Here is a 20,898-nt window from a genome sequence, read left to right on the forward strand (position 1 = left end):
TATTTTGCTTATTATTTAATTAAAGTTTGCAACTTAACATGCTTTGGCATACTTAGGAAGTTCCCCAAGTATGTAGAAATCACAGCCTTATTTTTGGATTTTATCACTTCCAAACCAAAAAGTACTTGACTACCTGCATTTGCTGTTAAATGGAATGACTCTTTTCTTTGGTTTCTGTTCTGCAGTCCTGTCATCTTTGTTCTGCTTCATAGAGTGTGACCTGTACTCCTTGTTTGCCACCTGATGCCATCTATTATACTCTGACCTTGGTCTCCTTCAGTATTCCTTTTTTCAAGTACAGGTTATCTTCTTGGGAGAAAAATAGGTAGAGCACAAGTGGGGAAAACAGCAGCTCAAAGTACAGGTCTTTTGTTACCTTCTCAGTCCTGTTTCATGTTGTTCACCTGTCTTTTGTCTCTGTATTATCTATGTAAGAGGCACATTTTTGAAAAGAACTACTGCCAATACACTTGTTTTTAAGGAACCTGGTACATCTCGATGTGCAAATTAATGGATGTATAACCATATGCTTATAAACTTTTCTTAATGGGAAAGAAAAGTTGACATTACTACTGAAAATCTTGAACTGGCCCAGTCAGTTCATGCTATTTTTTCTTTTTGTGTGTGTTATTGTGCTTTGGCCATTGGCCAAGGATTATAGAAGTCTAACTATAATCAGTGCAAGCCTTGGAAATTTGCTTCTGGTGTGGTATCCAATGGGTCCATTGGATCCCGGAGAATTTCAGCCTTCACCTCTTATGTTTGTTTATTCGTTTATTTTGGCCCAAGGCCAGCATAACCTTCACCTCTTATGAAGAACTGTAAAACTTCAAAAGGTGAAAAACCCATCTACTAAATTATCTGAGACTAAATAGAAATCTGAAAAGACCTTCCAGTTGGCACTTCAAATAACCACAAGCTCTTTACTAGTCTTTCTCTTTTTCTTTCCCTATCTCAGCTTCCCTGCACCTACAATACTGCTTGCCAAAAATCCCATCAGACCTGCTCTTGCTTTCTCACTGCTGTTACACTATTTTTGCAACCGGAAAAGAATATTTAAATAAGTGTGGATGGTGCTGTCTCAATTAAGTTGCTGCATCTTCCGCTAATGCTGAATATAGTTTGTGCCTAATCACTTTAAACAAACTGATGTATTAAACTGAGTAATCAAGTAACATTTTCATAATGTATGCAACTGGCATAATGTATTCTACTTGCCACAAACCTGCAGAATTTGGCTCTCCGACATTGCAGCACTTAATTTTTACTTGCAGCTAATGAAGGCAGTTCATGTATTGCTATTTGATCTCTCCCTGCCTCTTTATATAATACAACCAGCACTTTGTATTTTGCCCAGAAACTTGGCAGCCAGTGTAGTTCTTTTAAAATGGATGTAATATCTATCTGTCTGTCTGTCTGTCTATCAAAAATCAGTAGTATACGATTGATATGCCATTGAGCTATAGGTACAGTTTATTAGTATAACAATATATTTCATGCTGTGAGAGCTGCACAAATTAGAAAGAAGAACCTTGCTGAGTAAACGTGAATGAGGGCTGAATAAGGGCTGATTTAACATTTACTTTTTGAATTCTAATACAAAAAGTACCAGAAGTCAAATGGCAAAATATGTGCATGGCCCTGTCAGTTGTGAATGGCATATGGCCCCCCAACAGCAAAGGCAGCCTGGGATTCTCCTTTCATTGCATTATATAATCTACTGAATCAAGGAAAGACTGAGGGTGAATCTACATTAACAGTGCTGGCCTCATCCAATGTATGTTTACTCAGAAGTAAGTCTCCCAAGTAAATGACTGTAGGGTTGCATTCTTAAGACCAAGCTAGCAGAAATGCAGGAAATGAGTCAGTAGGCGCTTGACATTTTCTGTAACGGAGAATACAGTCATGAAGGATATGATCGGCACTGCAAGGGCAGGGGCTGCTTAACTCTTTCTTCATGGGCCATCTTTCCAATCAAAATCACCCCCTTCTCAATTTTTCTCCTCGTAAGGGAAAAGATACAGGAATTCCATGTATGTTCCCTTGCAAGTGGGAAAATATTAGGTGCAGGGTGGGAGGCATGATTTTGCAAGTGAATCAGCAACTGGGGCCTGTAGTAGTAGTAGTTAATACTATTAATCATGTTATGAATTATTGCTATTAAAGATCTCAGAGCAATGTATATGTGCATTATCCCTAATTTTATCCTCACAAGAATTCTGTGAGGTATGTTAGGTGACTGGCCCAAGGGCACTCAGTGAGCTTCATGTCTGAAAGGGGATTTGGACCCAGTTCTCTCCTAGTCTCACACTCTAATTCACAGCCTTCCACAGCTATGTTGATAGTGAGGACCACTATAGACCTCTAATTTTCAGCAGCCTCACCAAGTCCCCAGTCCCAGCATTCTTTGAGAGGAAGCCATGATAGTTAAATCACTTGAAACGGATATAAATCTATAGTGAAGATATACCCAATAAAACTTCCAGACACACCACTAATGTCGGAGAAGAAGAGATAGTCTCTGAAAAGTACCATTCATAATATACTCATTATAATAAAGATGTGATTCTAGACATAGTATAGGCTACACAGTGATTTGACTCTATGCTGTTTTGTTCATTTGAAAGTAAATATTCAATTTTTGTTATTTTAAGGCTCTCAACCAGAATGCTGAACTAAGGAGTCGCTTGAACAGAATACATTCAGAGTCTGTTATTTGTGATCAGGTTGTCAGTGTAAATATTATCCCTAGTCCTGATGAGGTAAGACTTTGGCATTGCTGTAATGGACAAATCCCACTAATTACCACTAATAACTAAATCATTCTGTTTCACCAAGTTGGCAAACAGTGGGTTGAGCTCATTTTACGCCAGCTTCTAGTAGCATTAATAAAAGTAATGAGCTTTTGTAATGGATTAAAAGTTCATGTGAGATTCTTCTGAGAAGACCTAATTTCAAATCTTTGAGAATTAGAGAGCTTGGTGAAGGTATTCAAAGAGCAGTAGAAATTAGCTGCTTCCTAGTGTATGTCACAGGACAAATAGCTGGGAACCTCAAGCTTTGGATTTTGAAAGTTTGAAGGGAAACATTTTAGTCCATGTATTAACACTGTATTCAGTGTACTGTCTTGCCAAAAAGGATATAATATTAAATAGTAGTAGTAATAGTAGTAGTAGTAGAGTTTAATGGGAATTAAATTTTATTTTCCAAAATAGCAAGTCTATAACCGTTAGTAAAGGTTTTGAAAGATTTGGTCTTCTTCCTTCTCTGTCTTTACTTAGCTTCTGTTGAGCAGTTTCATAAGGAGAGTTCCATTTCCAAGTTAGACAACATAACCTTCACTTTAAGCTTGTAAGACACACAAGAATGAGAATGTTTTACATGCCTGACTACATCAGCTTGTCTGTATTGTGCACTGCACTTTCTTTCCATATTGTATTTCTGTTAAGAAAGTTGTGAGTCTTCTTCACCATTGTTTTTGCTATATTTTTGCCATTTCACAACAAACATTACCATGTGCTCTGCTGATTATCCCCTTCAACATGAACAAAATGTACATTTGTTTTCGTTTCTTTCATTAGAAGCCAGCTCTGGAAGAAGAACCCTTGCACAGTATAAAGGGATCAAATAGCTGTTAAAAATGCTGTGGGCTACAGAGGCAGAGTACCCTGAGCCTCTGGGCCATCTTTCAGCTTTTGAGGGCTCTCTTCTTTGGAGTAATTGGACTGACTTTCCCCATGATTTTGTCTATGCTCACGCCAGCGCAGTCCTTTAAAAGTAGCTTGCCGCTGTTTATAAAAGGAAGGAGGAGCCTTGCTGCAGGGGGAAATCTTCTGTCTTAGCTCTCCCCTTTCCATGTTTTAAGGGAAGTATAAGCTCCAGTGCTGAAGTGGGGAAACACTCATCCTTCAAAGCAAACAAAATGTAAACCTTTTTGAAAGCATGGGAAGAAGAGGTGACACTGCACTGTTGCTTTGGTATTCATGGCACAGCAGTGAGGTGCTCAAAACCTCTTTAGAGACAATACCAAAACCTCAGGGCATGGGTTTAGCAGGTTGTGTCTCTTGGTCAGATGTGTAGATGCCCTTGACAGTTGCACAACAAGGTTAGACTGTGTACTTGGTAAAGCTGGTTTCCTCATTCAAGTGGTGTAGCCACAAGGGGTGAGGGTGGGGGAAAAGACACATCTATATCTCATGTGACAAGATAGTTACAAATGTATACCTTTTTTTAACCAATCAGTAGTACAAGCCTTTTGAGTAGTCTTGCAAACTGACTGTTTTTCAGTCTAAACTCTCTGACTACTAGATACACAAGCTTATACACACAGGGGGAAGAGAAGGAAAAAAGCAAAGCTTCTGTCCACATCTTGAGTTTTCCACATGTTCCTGAGCTTTCTCTAGTATCTGTGAGCTCTCAGGCTCTGTGTGGCAGAGCATCTGCCTTGCATGCAGAAGGTCCCAGGTTTAATACCTGGCATCCCCAGGTAGGGCTTGTTAAGACTCCTGCCTGAAACCTTGAGAGCTGCTGCCAGTCAGGGCAGTTAATACTGAACTAGATAGACCCAGGGGCGTAACTATAATACGGCAAGGGGCGACAGTGGTCTGGGGGCATACTGCCTTGGGGGGCCTCCCAGAGGCAAATCACATGACTGATTCCCCCAGCTGTGCACCCGCCCGGGCTTCCTTCAGTTGTATTCATCCTCCGAAATTGATGTGGCTGTTGACCTAGAGCTACCAGAACAGCATGTCTCTCTCTAGAGCGTCATTGAGTTGGGGCCCATTTTAAAATCTTGTCTCTGGGCCCTCTCCAACCTTGCTACACCCCTGACCAATGGTCTGACTCTGTATAAGGCAGCTTCCTGTGTTCCTATGTGCATCTGTGTATTTCTCTGTGCTTCTCTTTTACAGACAGGTGAACAGATCCATGTGAACCTACCACTTTCCCAGCAAGTTTCCAATGAGAGCCGGCTCTCAATGTCTGAATCTGTCTCTGAATTCTTTGATGCACAAGAGGTGCTTCTGTCAGCCAGCTCATCAGAAAATGAGGTTAGGCGGGCACAAGGGCTTGGCATTGATTCTGCTGTGCGCCCTTTGTAATTATAATATATTCAGAATCAGCTAGCATTGCACTGCAGTTGCTGAGCTTTTGACCCTAATAAGTAATTCCATGGAGAATGCTGTCTCCAGTTCAAATCTTGGCTCAGCCATGAACTCACTTGATGGTCTTCAGCAAGTCACTCCCTCAGGCCCTCATCTGCACTATAAGAAGAATGCTGACTTGTCACAGAGAGTTGTGGGAACATCTACAGAGATCATGTATGTTAAGCTCTTTGACCAGTGGTGGGGGTTTTTTTGGTGGTTTGTTTGTTGTTGTTTTGTTTTAAAGCTAAATATGATTACCACCACTGCAGGAGCAGCCCTGCTGATTTTGGTAGGGCTAGTTCAATGTCAGTGGCTGCTTGCCACTTAATTTCCTTCAGATCACTGGCTAAATCAGTTCACAGTCCATTTGCTCCACATTGTTCCTGTAAAAAGTCAATAGGAGCGTTGTGGAGTAAGTGGCTTGTAGATTGCTGTCATTGCTTCTTTGTTAAAGTGGAAAATTGATGCCAACATGATGCAGGTGAAGAAGTTTGAGGGCGGAATGCAGAGCACTTCAGTTACAGTTGAATTCCTCTTTGGAAGCATATCCCTTTGTGGAGCTTCCTTCCACGTAAGCATATTTTAGGTCAATGTGGTTTAAACACTTGTTAAAAAATATTGTTCTCATCTTCTGTGGGTGGAATTGGTTCTAATGCCAGACAATTTCTTTCTTTCTTTCTTTCTTAAAGAGCAGATGCACTTCTCATTCTTCCTAACATGTCAGTAAACCGTTTTCTAAACCACCTAGAGATCTTTTTGTTAGGTGATATAGAAATGCTAATAATAATAGAGCCACAAGGATTTACGATGGAAATTTTAAAAAGCATTGCAGCATTATTGGAAGATATAAAAGAAATGTGTTTTTAATGGACTCTAAGGGATCATTCGGTTTAAAAAACCCCACAAAACACTAAATTATTGGAGAACAAAGAAAACCCAAACTCTTTCTTTTTCCTAACACATTATTGTATTTTGATCAACCTATTGTATACCATAGAGCATTATGATATTTTCTTCTAGATACATGAAAAATTTGAAATACTATTTGTTTGGTTTGGGGAAGCTATACTATTTATATAGTTTCTTGTTTCCTTTTAGCTTTTACTCTCACTTGGGAAACTTGACTAATATATTTAAAACATTTTATGTTTTAAAAGAAGTCTTGTGAAAGTCCCATACTTTGGTGATATGTTGGTTCTTGGTGTCTTTCACATACAAATATATTTTAAGGCTACATTTCCATTTCTATATAATTTTTAATGTTCAATGTGTTTGACCATTTTTATGTTACCTTTATAGCAGGGATTATTAAACATAGGTCCCCAGATTATTTTGGACTGCAAATCCCAACATCCCCAGCTACAGTGGATGAAAGCTATTGTGGATGGGGATGATTGGAGTTGTTGTTTAGATAGGGGCCCAAGTTTAAGAACCCCTGTCTTATAGTAAACCTAAGAAGGTCACAGGTATTGCTATTTTAATGTTTACTTCTCCTTGCTAGCATTTTGGTCTTGGTTTCTGTCAATATTGCTGTTGTTTTCTTATTATTAAGGTCATTGAATGTCTTCATTTTCTTCTTCAGGCTTCTGACGATGAATCATACATCAGTGATGTGAGTGATAACATATCTGAGGACAACACCAGTGTAGCAGACAACATATCTCGGCAAAGTATGCAATTTTTAAAAAAAAGTTTTAGAAAACAGAATTCCTTTTAGCTAATGTACACAGATGTAAATAGCAACACTTCATTAGGCTTCAATGTGAGTTTGTACTAATACATAAATGCATGACTCAACTCGGACAACTTTTATATTTTAGCCTTTTATATTTTCCCAAGGAAAGAAGGCTTATGAGATGTGTGTGTGTTCGTTCATGTCTTGTCCAATACCTTTTGTGCTTATAGTCTTGTATAAGCCAAATTTACCACCTTAAGTGGCGCAGCAGGGAAATGCTTGACTAACAAGCAGAAGGTTGCCAGTTCTTATCCCCGCTACTACTATATCAGGCAGCAGCGAAATAGGAAGATGCTGAAATCCCCTGCTGACTGGGCAAAGAGGCACCTTTTACCGTGGTGATTCTCTTTATTTAGCAGGGGGAGAGTAACTGACTCTATCTACCCCCAGCACAGTACCTCCAGTGACTGTGGCTGGTGTGTATCTTGTGTTTTTTAGAATGTGAGCCCTTTGGGAACAGGGATCCATCTTATTTATTATTTCTCTGTGTAAACCGCCCTGAGCCATTTTTGGAAGGGCGGTATAGAATTCGAATTAATAATAATAATAATAATAATAATAATAATGGCATCATGACTTGATGTGTGGTAAGATATTCCCCTCATGGGATGGAGCTGCTCTGGGAAGAGCAGAAGGATCTGGATCGAGATCCGTCGATACCCATAAGAATGGGTTTTGCGCCTGCGCAGGAGTCACGCGGTAGCCATGCCTGAGCTTGTCGAAGCGCCGAAGCCACGCCCCCACGCTGAGCGTTCTACATAAGGCGTGTCTTTGGCGCGAAGTCCCTCAGTTCTTTTCCGACCGCCTTTGCGTTTGGACCTCGGTCTGCCGCCTCAGCTGTTGGAAAAGTTCCTCTCTATTTTAAGAACGAGTTCATCTTTTACTGATTGATTTTTGGTTTTGACGACGGACTGGAAAGCGACCTTTGTTTGGATTTTGACTCGGACTGGCTTCTCGGTTTTTCCTGGCTCTCGACGCGGACTGACTGACGACGATCCCGGCTCTTCGACCTCGGAACGGACTCAACTACGAGCGTGAATATGACTGAGGAGAAAAGATCTTTTAAATGGTGTGAAGGCTGCAGGGCGAAACTCCCCTCCAAGGACCTTCACGACCTTTGCTTATTATGCCTCGGTGAGGAACATAATGTCGCCTCCTGCAAGATTTGCCTCTCTTTCTCGAAGCAAACGAGAAAAAACCGAGCGCTGCGCCTCCGGGCCGCTATTTATGACGAGGTTCTGAGCCCCTCCACTCCGGGTACTCCTCATCCCTCGACATCGACCTCGTCTTCGAAATTGCCCCCGAGGGCGGAGTCGGCACCTCCATCAACGTCGAGCCGCCACCTAAAGTCTTCTTCAGTACCGAAGAAAGTTGATTCTTCGAGGCCTACTTCGATGCCGAAGAAACATTCTAAGTCGAAGGAATCTCCAGCTCCTTCGCATGTATCCAAGTTGTCGACATCGACATCGAAACCGGAGAAGTCAGCATCGACGTCGTGTACATCTTCTTCGTCTTCCCCGTCGAGACCGGATCTTCGTTCAAGAGGGCGTACCGACTCTCCTTCTGGGCGTCAGAACACAGATCGCCATGGTTCTCCACCTAGAAAACGTCGAAGATCCCCAGACGCGCTTCCTCGTACTCCATCTCCGACAAGAGTACAATCTTCGCGATCATCGAAATCTTCGGCTTTACCATCAACATCGGGGATTCCATCGACCACTACAGTGCCACCGATGTCGACTGATCAGTCGGCGCTACCTGCTCCCTCGATGTCGACAGCTCAGTCGATGCCGACAAAGCCTTCGATGTCGACGGCTCCTTCAGCGTCGACAGTTGCCTCGATATTGACTCCTGCTGTTCAACCGGTGCTTGCCTCGACGTCGATTTCGATGCCGATTGCTCGAGCTCTATCACCAGCTCCGACCCCGCTGGCCTCGGCTTCGCCATCTACACCGACGGTCGGTCTTCTTGCTACTGTACTGCACACCCCGGTCCTTACTTCTCAGGTGACGCCACGCTGCCCACCTCCTGCTTTCGAGATCATAGACGTCGATGCTGAGGATATGCTACCTTCAGCGACTCGCTCACTGCTCTCGCTATTAGACTCGACGTCGAGTAGACGGACAACCTCTACCTTTAAGGGTTTCTTGCCAACAGATGCAGGCCCATCTCAACCTTCAGACTCCACAGCGCACTCCTCCAGACCTCAATCCGCCAACCAAGAGCGCTCCCCGCTAACATGGCACACCTGTGAATACCCCCAGGATCCCATGGGTACAGCTTCACCTGGAGAACCATATGTGTTTGATGACACCGGGTCTCAACGGTTGCCACTGCATTCTGTGTCGACTGTATCTACCCAGACGCAGTGCCCAGAACTATTTCACCGCGCTTCACAGACTTTTCCTATGAGCACGAGATCTGCCTCCATTCAAACAGATGCCCTGCCACACTCATCTGTCAGCACTGAAGAGACACAAACCATTGCTCAAACTAATGTAAATGAACCGCCTCCTTGCTCCCCCTCTGAACATTATGGTTCGTCCGATTTTGAGTCGGATTCTGATGAGGACAGTAATATTGTGGATCCTCCAGTGGATGTGGCTCCACCCACGTATGTATCTCCAAATGATGAGCTAAAAGCTTACCACAAGCACATTCGTGCGATGGCAGATTCCCTGGGGCTAGACGTTCGCTCTCCTTTGGCAACAATAGACGATCCAGTATACAACTTTATGCTTCAGTCTCAATCTACCGCTCCGGTGGCACTCCCTATGTTACCAGTGATCACTAGAACTGCTAAATGTGCTTAGGAGGTACTCCACACCTCCACGCCAACTTCCAAGAAACTTGAGAGCCTCTACCGAGTACAACATAAGGACAATGAATATTTGTTGAAGCACCCGGCGCCCAATTCTCTTGTTATTGATTGCGCCACTTCTTCCAAGTCAGGTAGACGCCATACAGTTCCTCCGGATAAAGAGGGCAGAAAACTAGACCTTTTAGGCAGGAAGGTGTATTCGACTTCGTGCCTTTCGATCAAAGTGGCCAACTATGCAGCCTGCACGGCCAAATACACTCATGGCCTCTGGGAACTTTTGGAAAAAGACCTGGAAACTTTGCCTATACATGAGTTTAGAGCTAAGTTCCGCCAGACCTTGGAAAACACTGGGGATTTAACTCGTCGCCAGCTAAGCATTTCTAAACACCTAGCGGAGAGTGAATCCAGGGCCATGACAGCGGCTATCACTCTACGCAGGCATGCTTGGTTGCGGTCCACTAATCTCCAGATGGACATGAAAGAAAAGATCGAAGGCCTCCCTTTCGATGGCTCAGGTCTTTTCAGCACAACCACAGACGCCACAATGGAACAGTTAAAAAAATCCAAGTTCACGGCAAAGACCTTCACCGCTGCCCCATCATCCTCCGGGCAGTCATCAAGATACCGACCCAATTATGGAAAATACCGGCCCAACTATCAAACCCAAGATCGCCGGGATTTCAGAAAGCCATATACCCCATATCAAAAGCGTGCCTACCAGCAGAGGCATAAAGCTTCTCAACCCCAACGTTCCAAGACGCAGGACAACCAAAAGCGTCTTTGAAAATTGCAATTGCCCATTGACACCTCCTCCTCTCTCCCCTTCCCAGCCAGCGGGGGTACCGTCCTCACCACCGACTATTCCGTCCCAGCCAACCATCAGGCTGGCCAGCCATGTCCCCGCATGGCACCATATAACATCAGACAAATGGGTCCTGAAAATTGTGAGCTCAGGCTATGCACTCGAATTCAAGACCGTTCCTCGGTTTATGGGGATGAAGCTCACTCCTGCATCAGATCTCCTGAAGGAAGAGGTGAAGGATTTCCTTCGCAAAGGGGCAATATCCCCGGTGTCATGGGCAGACAGGCTAGACGGGTTCTACTCCCGTTACTTCCAAATTCCCAAACGGGATGGGGGTATACGACCCATTATGGATCTCCGTTGCCTGAACAAATTCATTCGCATCCGAAAATTCCGCATGATGGCGTTGCAGCACATCCTACCTCTCCTTCAAGGAGAAGAGTGGCTTGCAACGCTGGACCTCAAGGACGCCTATTTTCATATAAGTATTCGACCTTGCCACCGAAAGTATTTACGTTTCACCGTCGGACGGGAAGTGTACCAATACAATGTATTGCCCTTCGGACTGTCTACCGCACCGAGGGTTTTTACAAAATGCATGGCTGTGGTGATTGCACACCTGCATACCAGAGGGATTGCTATCTATCCATACCTAGACGACTGGCTTCTGGCAGCGAAGACCAAAGAAGAGTTACTTTCGCATATCCGTTATGTGATAGATCTTCTCCACGACCTAGGTGTTCAAATAAATTGGAAAAAGTCACATCTACAACCGGCTCCAGTTATCCCCTACATAGGAGCAGTTTTGGACACCAGAGTGCAGAGAGCATTCTTACCAGAGGACAGGTTCAACTGTATTGGAGACCTGATTCATCTCTTCAAACATCAACCTACCCAACCAGCCCTTGCCATCCAACGCCTCTTAGGGCTGATGGCTTCGTGCAATGCGATTATACACTTCGCTCGCCTAAAAATGCGCAAGCTTCAACTATGGTTTCTTTCTGTCTTTCACCCATGCAGGGACAATCAAGACAAACGCTTACTAATGCCTCCTCAAGTCCTTCGTTCTCTAACGTGGTGGACGCGCCGAGACAATCTGCTCAGTGGGGTCCCCTTTCAAAATCCCTCCCCTACTGTCTGGCTGACCACAGATGCATCTCTACAAGGTTGGGGTGCACATTGCAACGGGCACAAGATCCAAGGCAGGTGGTCTCCTCAACAAGCCCTACTACACATAAATTTCCTAGAGCTACTAGCAGTTTTTCTGGCTCTGCGAGCTTTCCTCCCAATCATACAAGGCCAGATTGTTCAAGTCCAGCTCGACAACACGACTGCACAAGCATACATCAACCGTCAGGGCGGAACGGTATCTCGGAGCCTGTGTGCCCTCAGCGTCCAGCTGTGGCACTGGTGCATCCAACACCAGATTGCCCCTACAGCAGTACACATCAAAGGCCTGGAGAATGTTTTAGCGGACGACCTCAGTCGGGTCTTTTTGAAAGATCACCAACACGAATGGGAACTACATTCAGAAGTCTTGACCCCGCTCTTCGACCAATGGATGTTTCCCTCCATAGATCTCTTTGCTTGTTCCACGAATGCAAAATGTTCCCGTTACTGCTCGAGAGCGGGCCACGATGCTCGTTCTCTAGGGGATGCCTTTCAGCTGAACTGGTCCGAAGAGACTCCGTACATGTTTCCCCCACTCCCGCTGATACCCAGGGTAGTGGCACGTCTGCTGTCTCAACCGACCACCGGGATCTTGATTACCCCGTGGTGGCCAAGACAACCTTGGTTTCCACGGCTACGCAGACTGTCCAAGAACTGTTACCACCACTTACCTCGGCGCCTAGATCTGCTAACACAAGACGACGGCCAGATCTTGCACCCGGACGTACTCACTCTCCATCTGACCGCCTGGCGGATACTCTCCTAAAACGAATTCTGCTCAACCAACGGAAGGCATCCACTCGTAAGAATTATCAGAGCAAATGGCACCGTTTTAAAATATATGCAAGGTCAAGAGGGTTTTTACCCAAGCAGGCTTCGATCAAGGAAGTCTTACGTTACCTAACGATACTAAAAACTCAAGGTCTTGCAAATGTCTCCCTTAAGGTCCATCTGGCTGCCCTCTCCGCACAACACCCGGGCAGTGATGGAAAGACTTTGTTTTCCCATCCGTTGAGTAAGGCCTTTCTAAAAGGTCTCTCGAATGTGTACCCGCCAGTTAAGCCTCCTGTAGAACCATGGAGCCTATCTCTGGTTCTTTCATCACTCACTCAGCCTCATTTTGAGCCCATGGCCACATGTTCATTAAAACTGGTCTCCTGGAAGACTGCTTTTTTGATAGCAATTACTACCGCTAGACGTGTCAGTGAACTCACAGCACTCAGGGTAGACTCCCCTTATACTATCTTTTATCCAGACAAAGTCCGAATGCGTCTGGATCCTTCTTTTTTACCTAAAGTAGTGTCTTCCTTCCACCTCAATCAGGATATCATCCTGCCTACGTTTTTCAGACTTCCTTCCACTTCCTTAGAGAGATCCTTGCACACTATGGATGTGCGCCGTGCTCTGCTGTTTTATATGTCCAGAACACAAGACTTTAGAGTCTCCAAACGTCTCTTTGTGTCATACCAGGGCTCTTCCAAAGGCTCCCCAGTCTCCAGACAACGACTGTCGAGATGGTTGGTGCAGGTGATATTGTTCACATACAAGCTACAAAACAAAGCACCTCCAGAAGCTATACGGGCCCACTCCATTCGGGCCCATGCTTCCTCAGCTGCACACCTAGCGGGGGTTTCTTTCACGGACATCTGCAAAGCAGCTACATGGTCCTCTGAGTCCCCGTTTATCAAACACTATGCCATAGATGTACGTTCTGCTGCAGAGGCTTCATTCGGGAGAAGCATCTTAAAAAGGGTGCTGCCTTGATTCCTACTGCTCCCCTCCTCCTTTTTTGGAGCTCGCTAGACACCCATTCTTATGGGTATCGACGGATCTCGATCCAGATAAACAGGTTGCTTACCTGTAACTGATGATCTGGTAGAGATCCGTCGATATCCATAAGACCCTCCCGACCTCCCCTCTGCAGTAGGACTACCTTTATGTGCATTGCAGTGTGCAGCCCTTTGCAACGTCCTTTATTGAGCACTTACCTTGGATGAACTCACCTTCGTCTTCTGGATGGTCGTCCTCCACAGCGGTCGTCCAAGAACTGAGGGACTTCGCGCCAAAGACACGCCTTATGTAGAACGCTCAGCGTGGGGGCGTGGCTTCGGCGCTTCGACAAGCTCAGGCATGGCTACCGCGTGACTCCTGCGCAGGCGCAGAACCCATTCTTATGGATATCGACGGATCTCTACCAGATCATCAGTTACAGGTAAGCAACCTGTTTTTTCAAGTTCCCTCCCTGGCATCTCCAAGATAGGGCTGAGAGAGATTCCTGCTTGAAATTTTGGAGAAGCCGCTGCCAGTCTGTGTAGACAATACTGAGCTAGATGGACCACTGGTCTGACTCAGTATATGGCAGCTTCCTATGTTCCTTCCTATCTCATACTGCACGGGAGGAGGCAATGGTAAACCCCTCCTGTATACTACTAAAGAAAACCACAGGGTTCTGTGGGCACCAGGAGTCGAAATCGACTTGACGGCACACTTTACCTTTGCCATACAAGCCAAATTTAGAGCATATTGAGGGGGGAGTTGTTTCTAGGGTATCCTGACAAAGGCATTCACCTTCTCAGCAAGTTTCACACCAAGGATTGGATGACAGGTTACATTCATGTAACAGAACTCTGATGGCTCTTTAAAAGAACCCCAAACACATACAAACAGCTGCTTTGAAAGTACATGATTGGAAGCAGATAGGCTGTAGGGTTGGGGGAACTCCAAACATGCATTTGGAATCCAATGACGGAAGCCATTGGGGGACAATTGGTAGTGGTGAAATGGTCTGTTGTGAAATGATTAAATACACACTAACACACCTTGCCCTTTCTGCACTCCCGGTTAACATCTTCCAAAATGGCTTTTCCTTGTTTTTTGAATGTGTGCTTTCAAGTTTATTGGGATTCCATTACATGCATATATTTGTAATATTCAGTTAGGCACTAAGGCCATATTGATAGGCTATGTAGCAATAGCAATAGCACTTACATTTATATACCGCTCTATAGCCGGAGCTCTCTAAGCGGTTTACAATGATTTAGCATATTGCCCCCAACATTTCTGGGTACTCATTTTACCGACCTCGGAAGGATGGAAGGCTGAGTCAACCTTGAGCCCCTGGTCAGGATCGAACTTGTAACCTTCTGGTTACAGGGCGGCAGTTTTACCACTGCGCCACCAGGGGCTGCCTATGTAGGGGGGCGCCACCAGGGGCTGCCTATGTAGTATCACTGACAATAGGGATGTGCACGAAACCAGTTCGGAGGCCCTTTATGGGCCCCTGAACTGGTTCGAAGAACCGGCGGTTCCACCGGTTTGAAGGTGACAGGGATCTCCCTTTAAGAGTTGGGGGAGGGTGCACTTACCCCTCCCCCCGCTTGCTCTCTGCTGGCATCAGTTTTTTTAAAAGCCCATCGGGGCGGTAGTGTACCTCCCTGCCTCCCCCTTGCCCTCATCTTCCAGATATGACTGGAAGTTACCGACACACCTGCACACACCAGCATGGGCGCGTGCCTGTGCTGGCAGGCGCATCAGAGACTTCCAGTCATATCCAGAAGACGAGGGCAGTGGGGAGGCAGGGAGGTATGGGCTTTTAAAAAAACTGACGCCAGCAGAGGCAAAGCGGCGGGAGGGGTAAGTGCACTCTCCCCCCGCTCTTAAAGAGAGACCCCCGCCACCTTCAAACCACCCCACTGCAGTTCCGTGCACATCCCTACTCCACAACACACCCCTGAATCTACATAGAGGAGGAGCAATGTCGTAGTAGTGACACATACATTCACCCATCCCCTTCTCTATTTATTTATTTATTTATTTATGTGTTTGAATGGGCTTTAAATAGTCTTATAAAGAGATGAGAAAAGGGCTTTAACAATGGTTATTTAGAATTCCACCGAGGGTCCACAAGTTGAATGAAGGCTGTATTTTACCCACAGGCCTTATGTTGTGGAGGCCTGCACACATGAAAGTTTGATCGAATTCAAACTTAATAGTTTAATGTTTGCTTATTTGTTTATTGTCAGGGGAAGGATTTCCTATTCACAATATCCATTTCTTTTCCAGTACTTAATGGAGAACTAACAGGAGGTGCTTTCAGAAATGGACGACGGACGTGTCTCCCATGTGCCTGTCCTGATACTAGTAACATCAATCTGTGGAATATTTTGAGAAATAATATTGGGAAGGATCTCTCCAAAGTATCCATGCCTGTAGAGCTAAATGAGCCTCTGAATACTTTGCAACACCTTTGTGAAGAACTAGAATATAGCGAACTCTTGGACAAGGCTGCTGATTCTGATGACCCCTACGAACGCATGGTAACAAACCCAGTGAAGCACAACATTGCATATTCCACCATTTTGTTCACCATCATACAGAGCTGTACATTACTTTTGTACCTCTTCCATTTTTGTCACCACCCAATTGGGACAATGGCTAAATAAAACCAAATCATGAAGAGTTAAGACACCATTTCTGATTATTTATGTTCCTTGAACCAAGCTGCCTGCCGTTTGTCAAACTAGATTAACTCAGTGGGGGTAGAGCTCCCACTGCCATGATCTTGTACAGCTTCTGATTAACTCACCCCAAAGCCGTCTTCAGTAATTACTTAAAGCGTGCATGCTGTTCTCAAGCACAGTGTCCATGAGAGCATACTGGTAAGCTTTGCCCCAATGCCAGCATGCTCCATAGCCCTGCCCCCATGCTGTTCATAAGTATAAGCTCAGCAGCCTTTGGGCAGCATCTGGAAGGAAATGGCATCTGAGCATGTGCAAATGCCATCTTTAGTAGTCTGCATAGGTGTTGCAGACCACTGAAGATGGCATCCATACATGCTCAGATGCCATTTCCTTCCAGACGCTACCCAAAGGCTGCTGGGAACAGGGAACTGATGCAGCCAGAGCAGCATGGCTTTTTCAGACATACAGCCCAGCTGCTTAATACAAACAGTGCTGTGCTGAGGTGGTGGAGGAGCAACGGAGGGGCAGGTAAGACTTCTTCCAGTTTAAAGTGGCCGCTCCCCCCCCCCCCACACACACCATGTGCACAAAGTTCTTCGTGTACATCCCTAGTAGAAAAGACAATGTGGTATATGAGAGTGAACTCGTGTATGAGAGACAGTGGCTCAGTTCAGAGGGCACACAGAACCGTGGTTTAAACCTGGTTGTGCATGACGCTCACAAGCTTCAGGCTTGCGTGCTTCCCCTCCCCATTGCTTGGGAGAGGATTCCCATGGGGCCTTCTGCTTCTGTTTAGAACAAACTAGGATTTGCTGTGATGTGGATTTGCTGGGTTTGAATGTTATGGAAAACGTTCACTTGTTCTAAACAGAGAATAGAAGTAGAAACCTTTCTTCCTTCAGGAACTTTGCTTGGAACCAGGATTAAAATATGGTTCTGTGTGATGTCTGATCTAAGCCACTGTTCTACATGTGTATGAGGGAATTAAATGGAGAGAGAGATTTCTTATTTCTTCTGTTGGTCACACTTGTGCATTTCTCTTGCCCCTCTCTTCAGGATGAGAGAGGCATGGATGAGATAACAAAAGAAGGCCCAACGGTCATTGGGCAACAATCATTTGGGACCCATGACCTAGAGTGACTATAAATGTGGACAAGTGACAAATGTGTATGTGTGAATGATTAGTACATTTATTTATTTATTTATTTGATTTCTATACCACCCTTCCAAAAATGGCTCAGGGTGGTTTACACAGAGAAATAACAAATAAATAAGGTGGATTCCTGTCCCCAAAGGGCTCACATTCTAAAAAGAAACATATGATAGACACCAGCCACAGTCACTGGAGGTACTGTGCTGCTGGAGGTGGATAGAGCCAGTTACACTCCCACTGCTAAATAAAGAGAATCGCCACGTTAAAAGGTGCCTCTTTGCCAAGTTAGCCTTTGCTTTCATGTTCCCAGCATAACATCCAAAGGGGGAAACTCCTACATCTCCATTGTGGGGAAATGCATGAACTCTGCACATCTCCCCTCAGAAGAGATTGCAGAGTTCCCCTTTTGGACATTCGAGCAGAAGCACAAAAAGCAGGCGTACAAGTCAGCCACGCATCTCCACATCTGCCACTTCTGTGTAATATCCAAAGGCACCCACAGTCTAGCATGAGAACAGCTGAGTGTTGCCAGATTTCTTTCCAATCTGCTGCTTTCATGGTCATTGACAGTTCAGACAATATTTGGCCACCTGTACATCCAGAAATAACTGCTTACACAAGCACTCTACCTGCATCAGTAGTGCAACATCAGAGGAATTACTTTTTTCTGTGGTTAGAAAATTTGCAAATGAAAAAAGCAGAGATTGAGTAGAATATTCTGTGAAGAATGGTCTTTTAAGGTCCATTCTCACATGACCTTTGTGGCATGGGAGGTGCTGGAGCACACACCTTCCTGTACTATGAAGATAATGTCACAAATATGGGGCCGTATGAGAAGAGCCAATATCATTTGCCCAAGACAGGCAGCACTGGTGTGGGAAGGAGTAACAGCATGGGCTCCTGCAACATGATGTTTCCTCCAAGGTGTGGGAAGCAGCTATGCTTTAGCGACTTCTACACTGCAATGAAGGTAATGTGAGAAGGGGCCCTTAGTGTTAGTAGCATATGGGGATTATCTTTTGGAGTAGTGAGAAATTCTAGGGGGAAATGAGTAGAGACATCTCAGAAATTATTTTGCACAGAATAATCCTATTCTCTATATATGCAAAATATTTCTTTGATTATAAGGTCGTGCTCACAACTGTCCCAGGCAGGGCTGGGGAGGGGGAGTGGGAGTAAGGCAGGAACACAACCCACCTCCCCCCCCCCAACCCATGGTGCTCTGTGATTGCTCATGCTGCATGCCCACACGACTGGGGTGTGAACAATCACCGAGTGGTGAGAGGGCGGGGGGAGAAGCAAGCTGCAGCCTCCTGTATCCCACAATGCACTGTGTAAGGAGTGCTGTGCTTTGGGGGATTTCCTTGCCGCCAGCAGCCCAAGCACCCACACAACCAGGGATGGAAAGGTACACTTGCGCCCTTCTACCTCAGTGAAAGCCCAGGGAGGAAACTCGGCAACGCAGTGCTGGAAACAAGCCTAATCCCAGTGCTCCAACAAGCAGCCCTATCCAGATAGGGCCGTGCAAGTCCGGGTATGGCTGCTTGTGTGAACAGCCCCAGTGTTGTAAGACTTGTGAGCTCCAAGGTTGTGGTCACATCTTTGTGATGCAACTCATACATTTACGAGTCAGCTACGTGAGTGATACATTCTGAAAGGAAGGGATCAAGTCACTGGGGAGTTCTGTTTTGCAAACCCTGCTTGGGATGAAAGGTCTTGCATAAGCCCATTAATGTGAAGATGACTTGCATAGTAGAAATTCCTAGTGGATCTTCTTCATTTATATTGATGCACCAAAGAGTGATATTCTAGTTTCTGTGTCTGGAAAATATATCACAACGAAATGTGAGATGAGTCTCAAAGGGCTTGTACAGGTGATAAATCTTCAAGAGATTGTCCTCTAATTGTTCAGGATGCACATTTGGTTTTCTGTTGTATTATAAAACATAAACAAAAATCCTTGAATGTCAATATGAATACATTCATATGTATGGAGAAAAAGAAGTGGGTGCTATCTGGAAAACACTTGGTGAGGGCCCACCTGTAGACCCTTTCAGCAAGTGGGTATACAAGTGTGTTCCCTGTGTCAAGAAGTTTCCAGATTGAAACCCCTTGCTTTCCCCATGCAATTAGGGCCAATTCCAAGACTTAAATAGCAAGAACGTTCTCCATCCTCAAGCCTGCTTGGGACACTCATTTGTACGGTCTGCTACATTGTGCCTCAAGAATACAACTCACAGATATTGTTGACATCCCTATTGTTCCCTCACCCCCTTGCAGCAAGATTATTCCCCTCCTCTGTTGTGTTTGTTTATTCTGTACTATTATTGTAAGAACAGAGCTAGTACTGTTGTAGTACTTGAAGCAAAGGTGCCCGTGTTGCCCAGAAAAGAAATTTTTTTACAAGCCCCATATTTTTCAATTCACTGTCTTTCAGATAACAACTTTTCAGCTGTTTAATTATTTTTTCCTGTATATTTGAATTAGGTCCTTATAGCTGCCTTTGCAACTTCAGGATATGCCTCCACGTATTACAGAGCTGGAAGCAAGCCTTTTAATCCTGTGCTTGGTGAGACTTATGAGTCTATTAGGGCAGATAAAGGATTTCGATTCTTCTCAGAGCAGGTAAAAACAATTGCTCCAAAAAGTGACAATTTAATCTCAGTGTGGTTTTTTTTTTCTGTTTTAGTTAAGGAACTGTGCATCTCTTACTAAAAAAAGTTGTGTATTTGGATACAAATATATACATTTTAAAACTATGTCTATTTTTAAAGTATTTTGTTACTTATGGTGTTATAAATTTAAACCCAGTTTTGCAGAAGCACAACAGTGTACAGGAGGCCCTCGTTATTCACAGGAGTTCCATTCTCACCTACAGTCGCAAATATGGAAACTGCGAATAATAAAACCTTAACTATGGGAAACCGGGGGTTAGTTTCCTCCACACACACAAAATTGCCAAAAATCACAAAAAACGTGCTTGGGAAGCAGAAATAAAAGTAGTACAGCACAATACCTTACTTGCTCTCCAGCAATGCCCTGCCCCAAACCTCCAAATTGGCTGATTTTTTGCTGATTTTCATGGGCTTAAAAATAAATAAATAAACATGAGCCATAAAATGGCTCCGTACTGCTTCCGGACAGTAAGTGACACCAGATGTCACTTCTGGTGGCTCAAGAACCTCAGATAGGCAAAAATTGCTTATTTTTTGTATTGCAGATAATGAAATGGGGGTCTAACACCCATCTGTGGATTTACTTATTTATTTATGTATTTATTTATTTGATTTTATTTATATACCACCCTTCCAAAATGGCTCAAGGTGGTGAAACCATGGTTGCCAAAAAGACAGATAACAAGGGCCACCTGTATTTTAATGCTAGTATTCATATACTTTGCATAGTTACATAAAATTTGTTTTGTTTTATGTAACGTATCTGTAATTACAGTGATTATAAACATGAAAGTATTTTGTATTTTATTATACAATTCCTCACCACCGTAATTTTTTTCCCCTTCAGGTTAGCCACCACCCACCCATTTCTGCCTGTCACTGTGAATCAAAGAATTTTGTGTTTTGGCAAGGTATACATTTTAATTCAAAAGCCTAAA

General features: G+C 44.4%; 1 protein-coding gene across 12 annotated transcripts in view; it reads left to right on the top strand.

Annotated features, from left to right (window-relative positions):
- The window catches only part of OSBPL6 (oxysterol binding protein like 6), a 186,576-nt gene that overhangs the window by 142,019 nt on the left and 23,659 nt on the right, over positions 1-20,898 (top strand). For 9 of the 12 annotated variants that reach the window (XR_008310872.1, XM_053268411.1, XM_053268349.1 and 6 more), the window contains 6 exons: positions 2,655-2,762; positions 4,911-5,048; positions 6,727-6,814; positions 15,735-15,988; positions 19,773-19,910; positions 20,808-20,871. Coding sequence is in view for 11 of the 12 variants with exons in the window: in XM_053268411.1 (XP_053124386.1) it covers positions 2,655-2,762; positions 4,911-5,048; positions 6,727-6,814; positions 15,735-15,988; positions 19,773-19,910; positions 20,808-20,871 (790 nt within the window). In the remaining variant the exon portion in view is untranslated. The remainder of the gene's footprint in view (positions 1-2,654; positions 2,763-4,910; positions 5,049-6,726; positions 6,815-15,734; positions 15,989-19,772; positions 19,911-20,807; positions 20,872-20,898) is intronic. The other 3 variants (XM_053268374.1, XM_053268391.1, XM_053268398.1) reach the window with 1 other exon arrangement.

The sequence above is a fragment of the Hemicordylus capensis genome, chromosome 1, assembly GCF_027244095.1.
Source record: "Hemicordylus capensis ecotype Gifberg chromosome 1, rHemCap1.1.pri, whole genome shotgun sequence".
NCBI classification, from domain to species: domain Eukaryota; kingdom Metazoa; phylum Chordata; class Lepidosauria; order Squamata; family Cordylidae; genus Hemicordylus; species Hemicordylus capensis.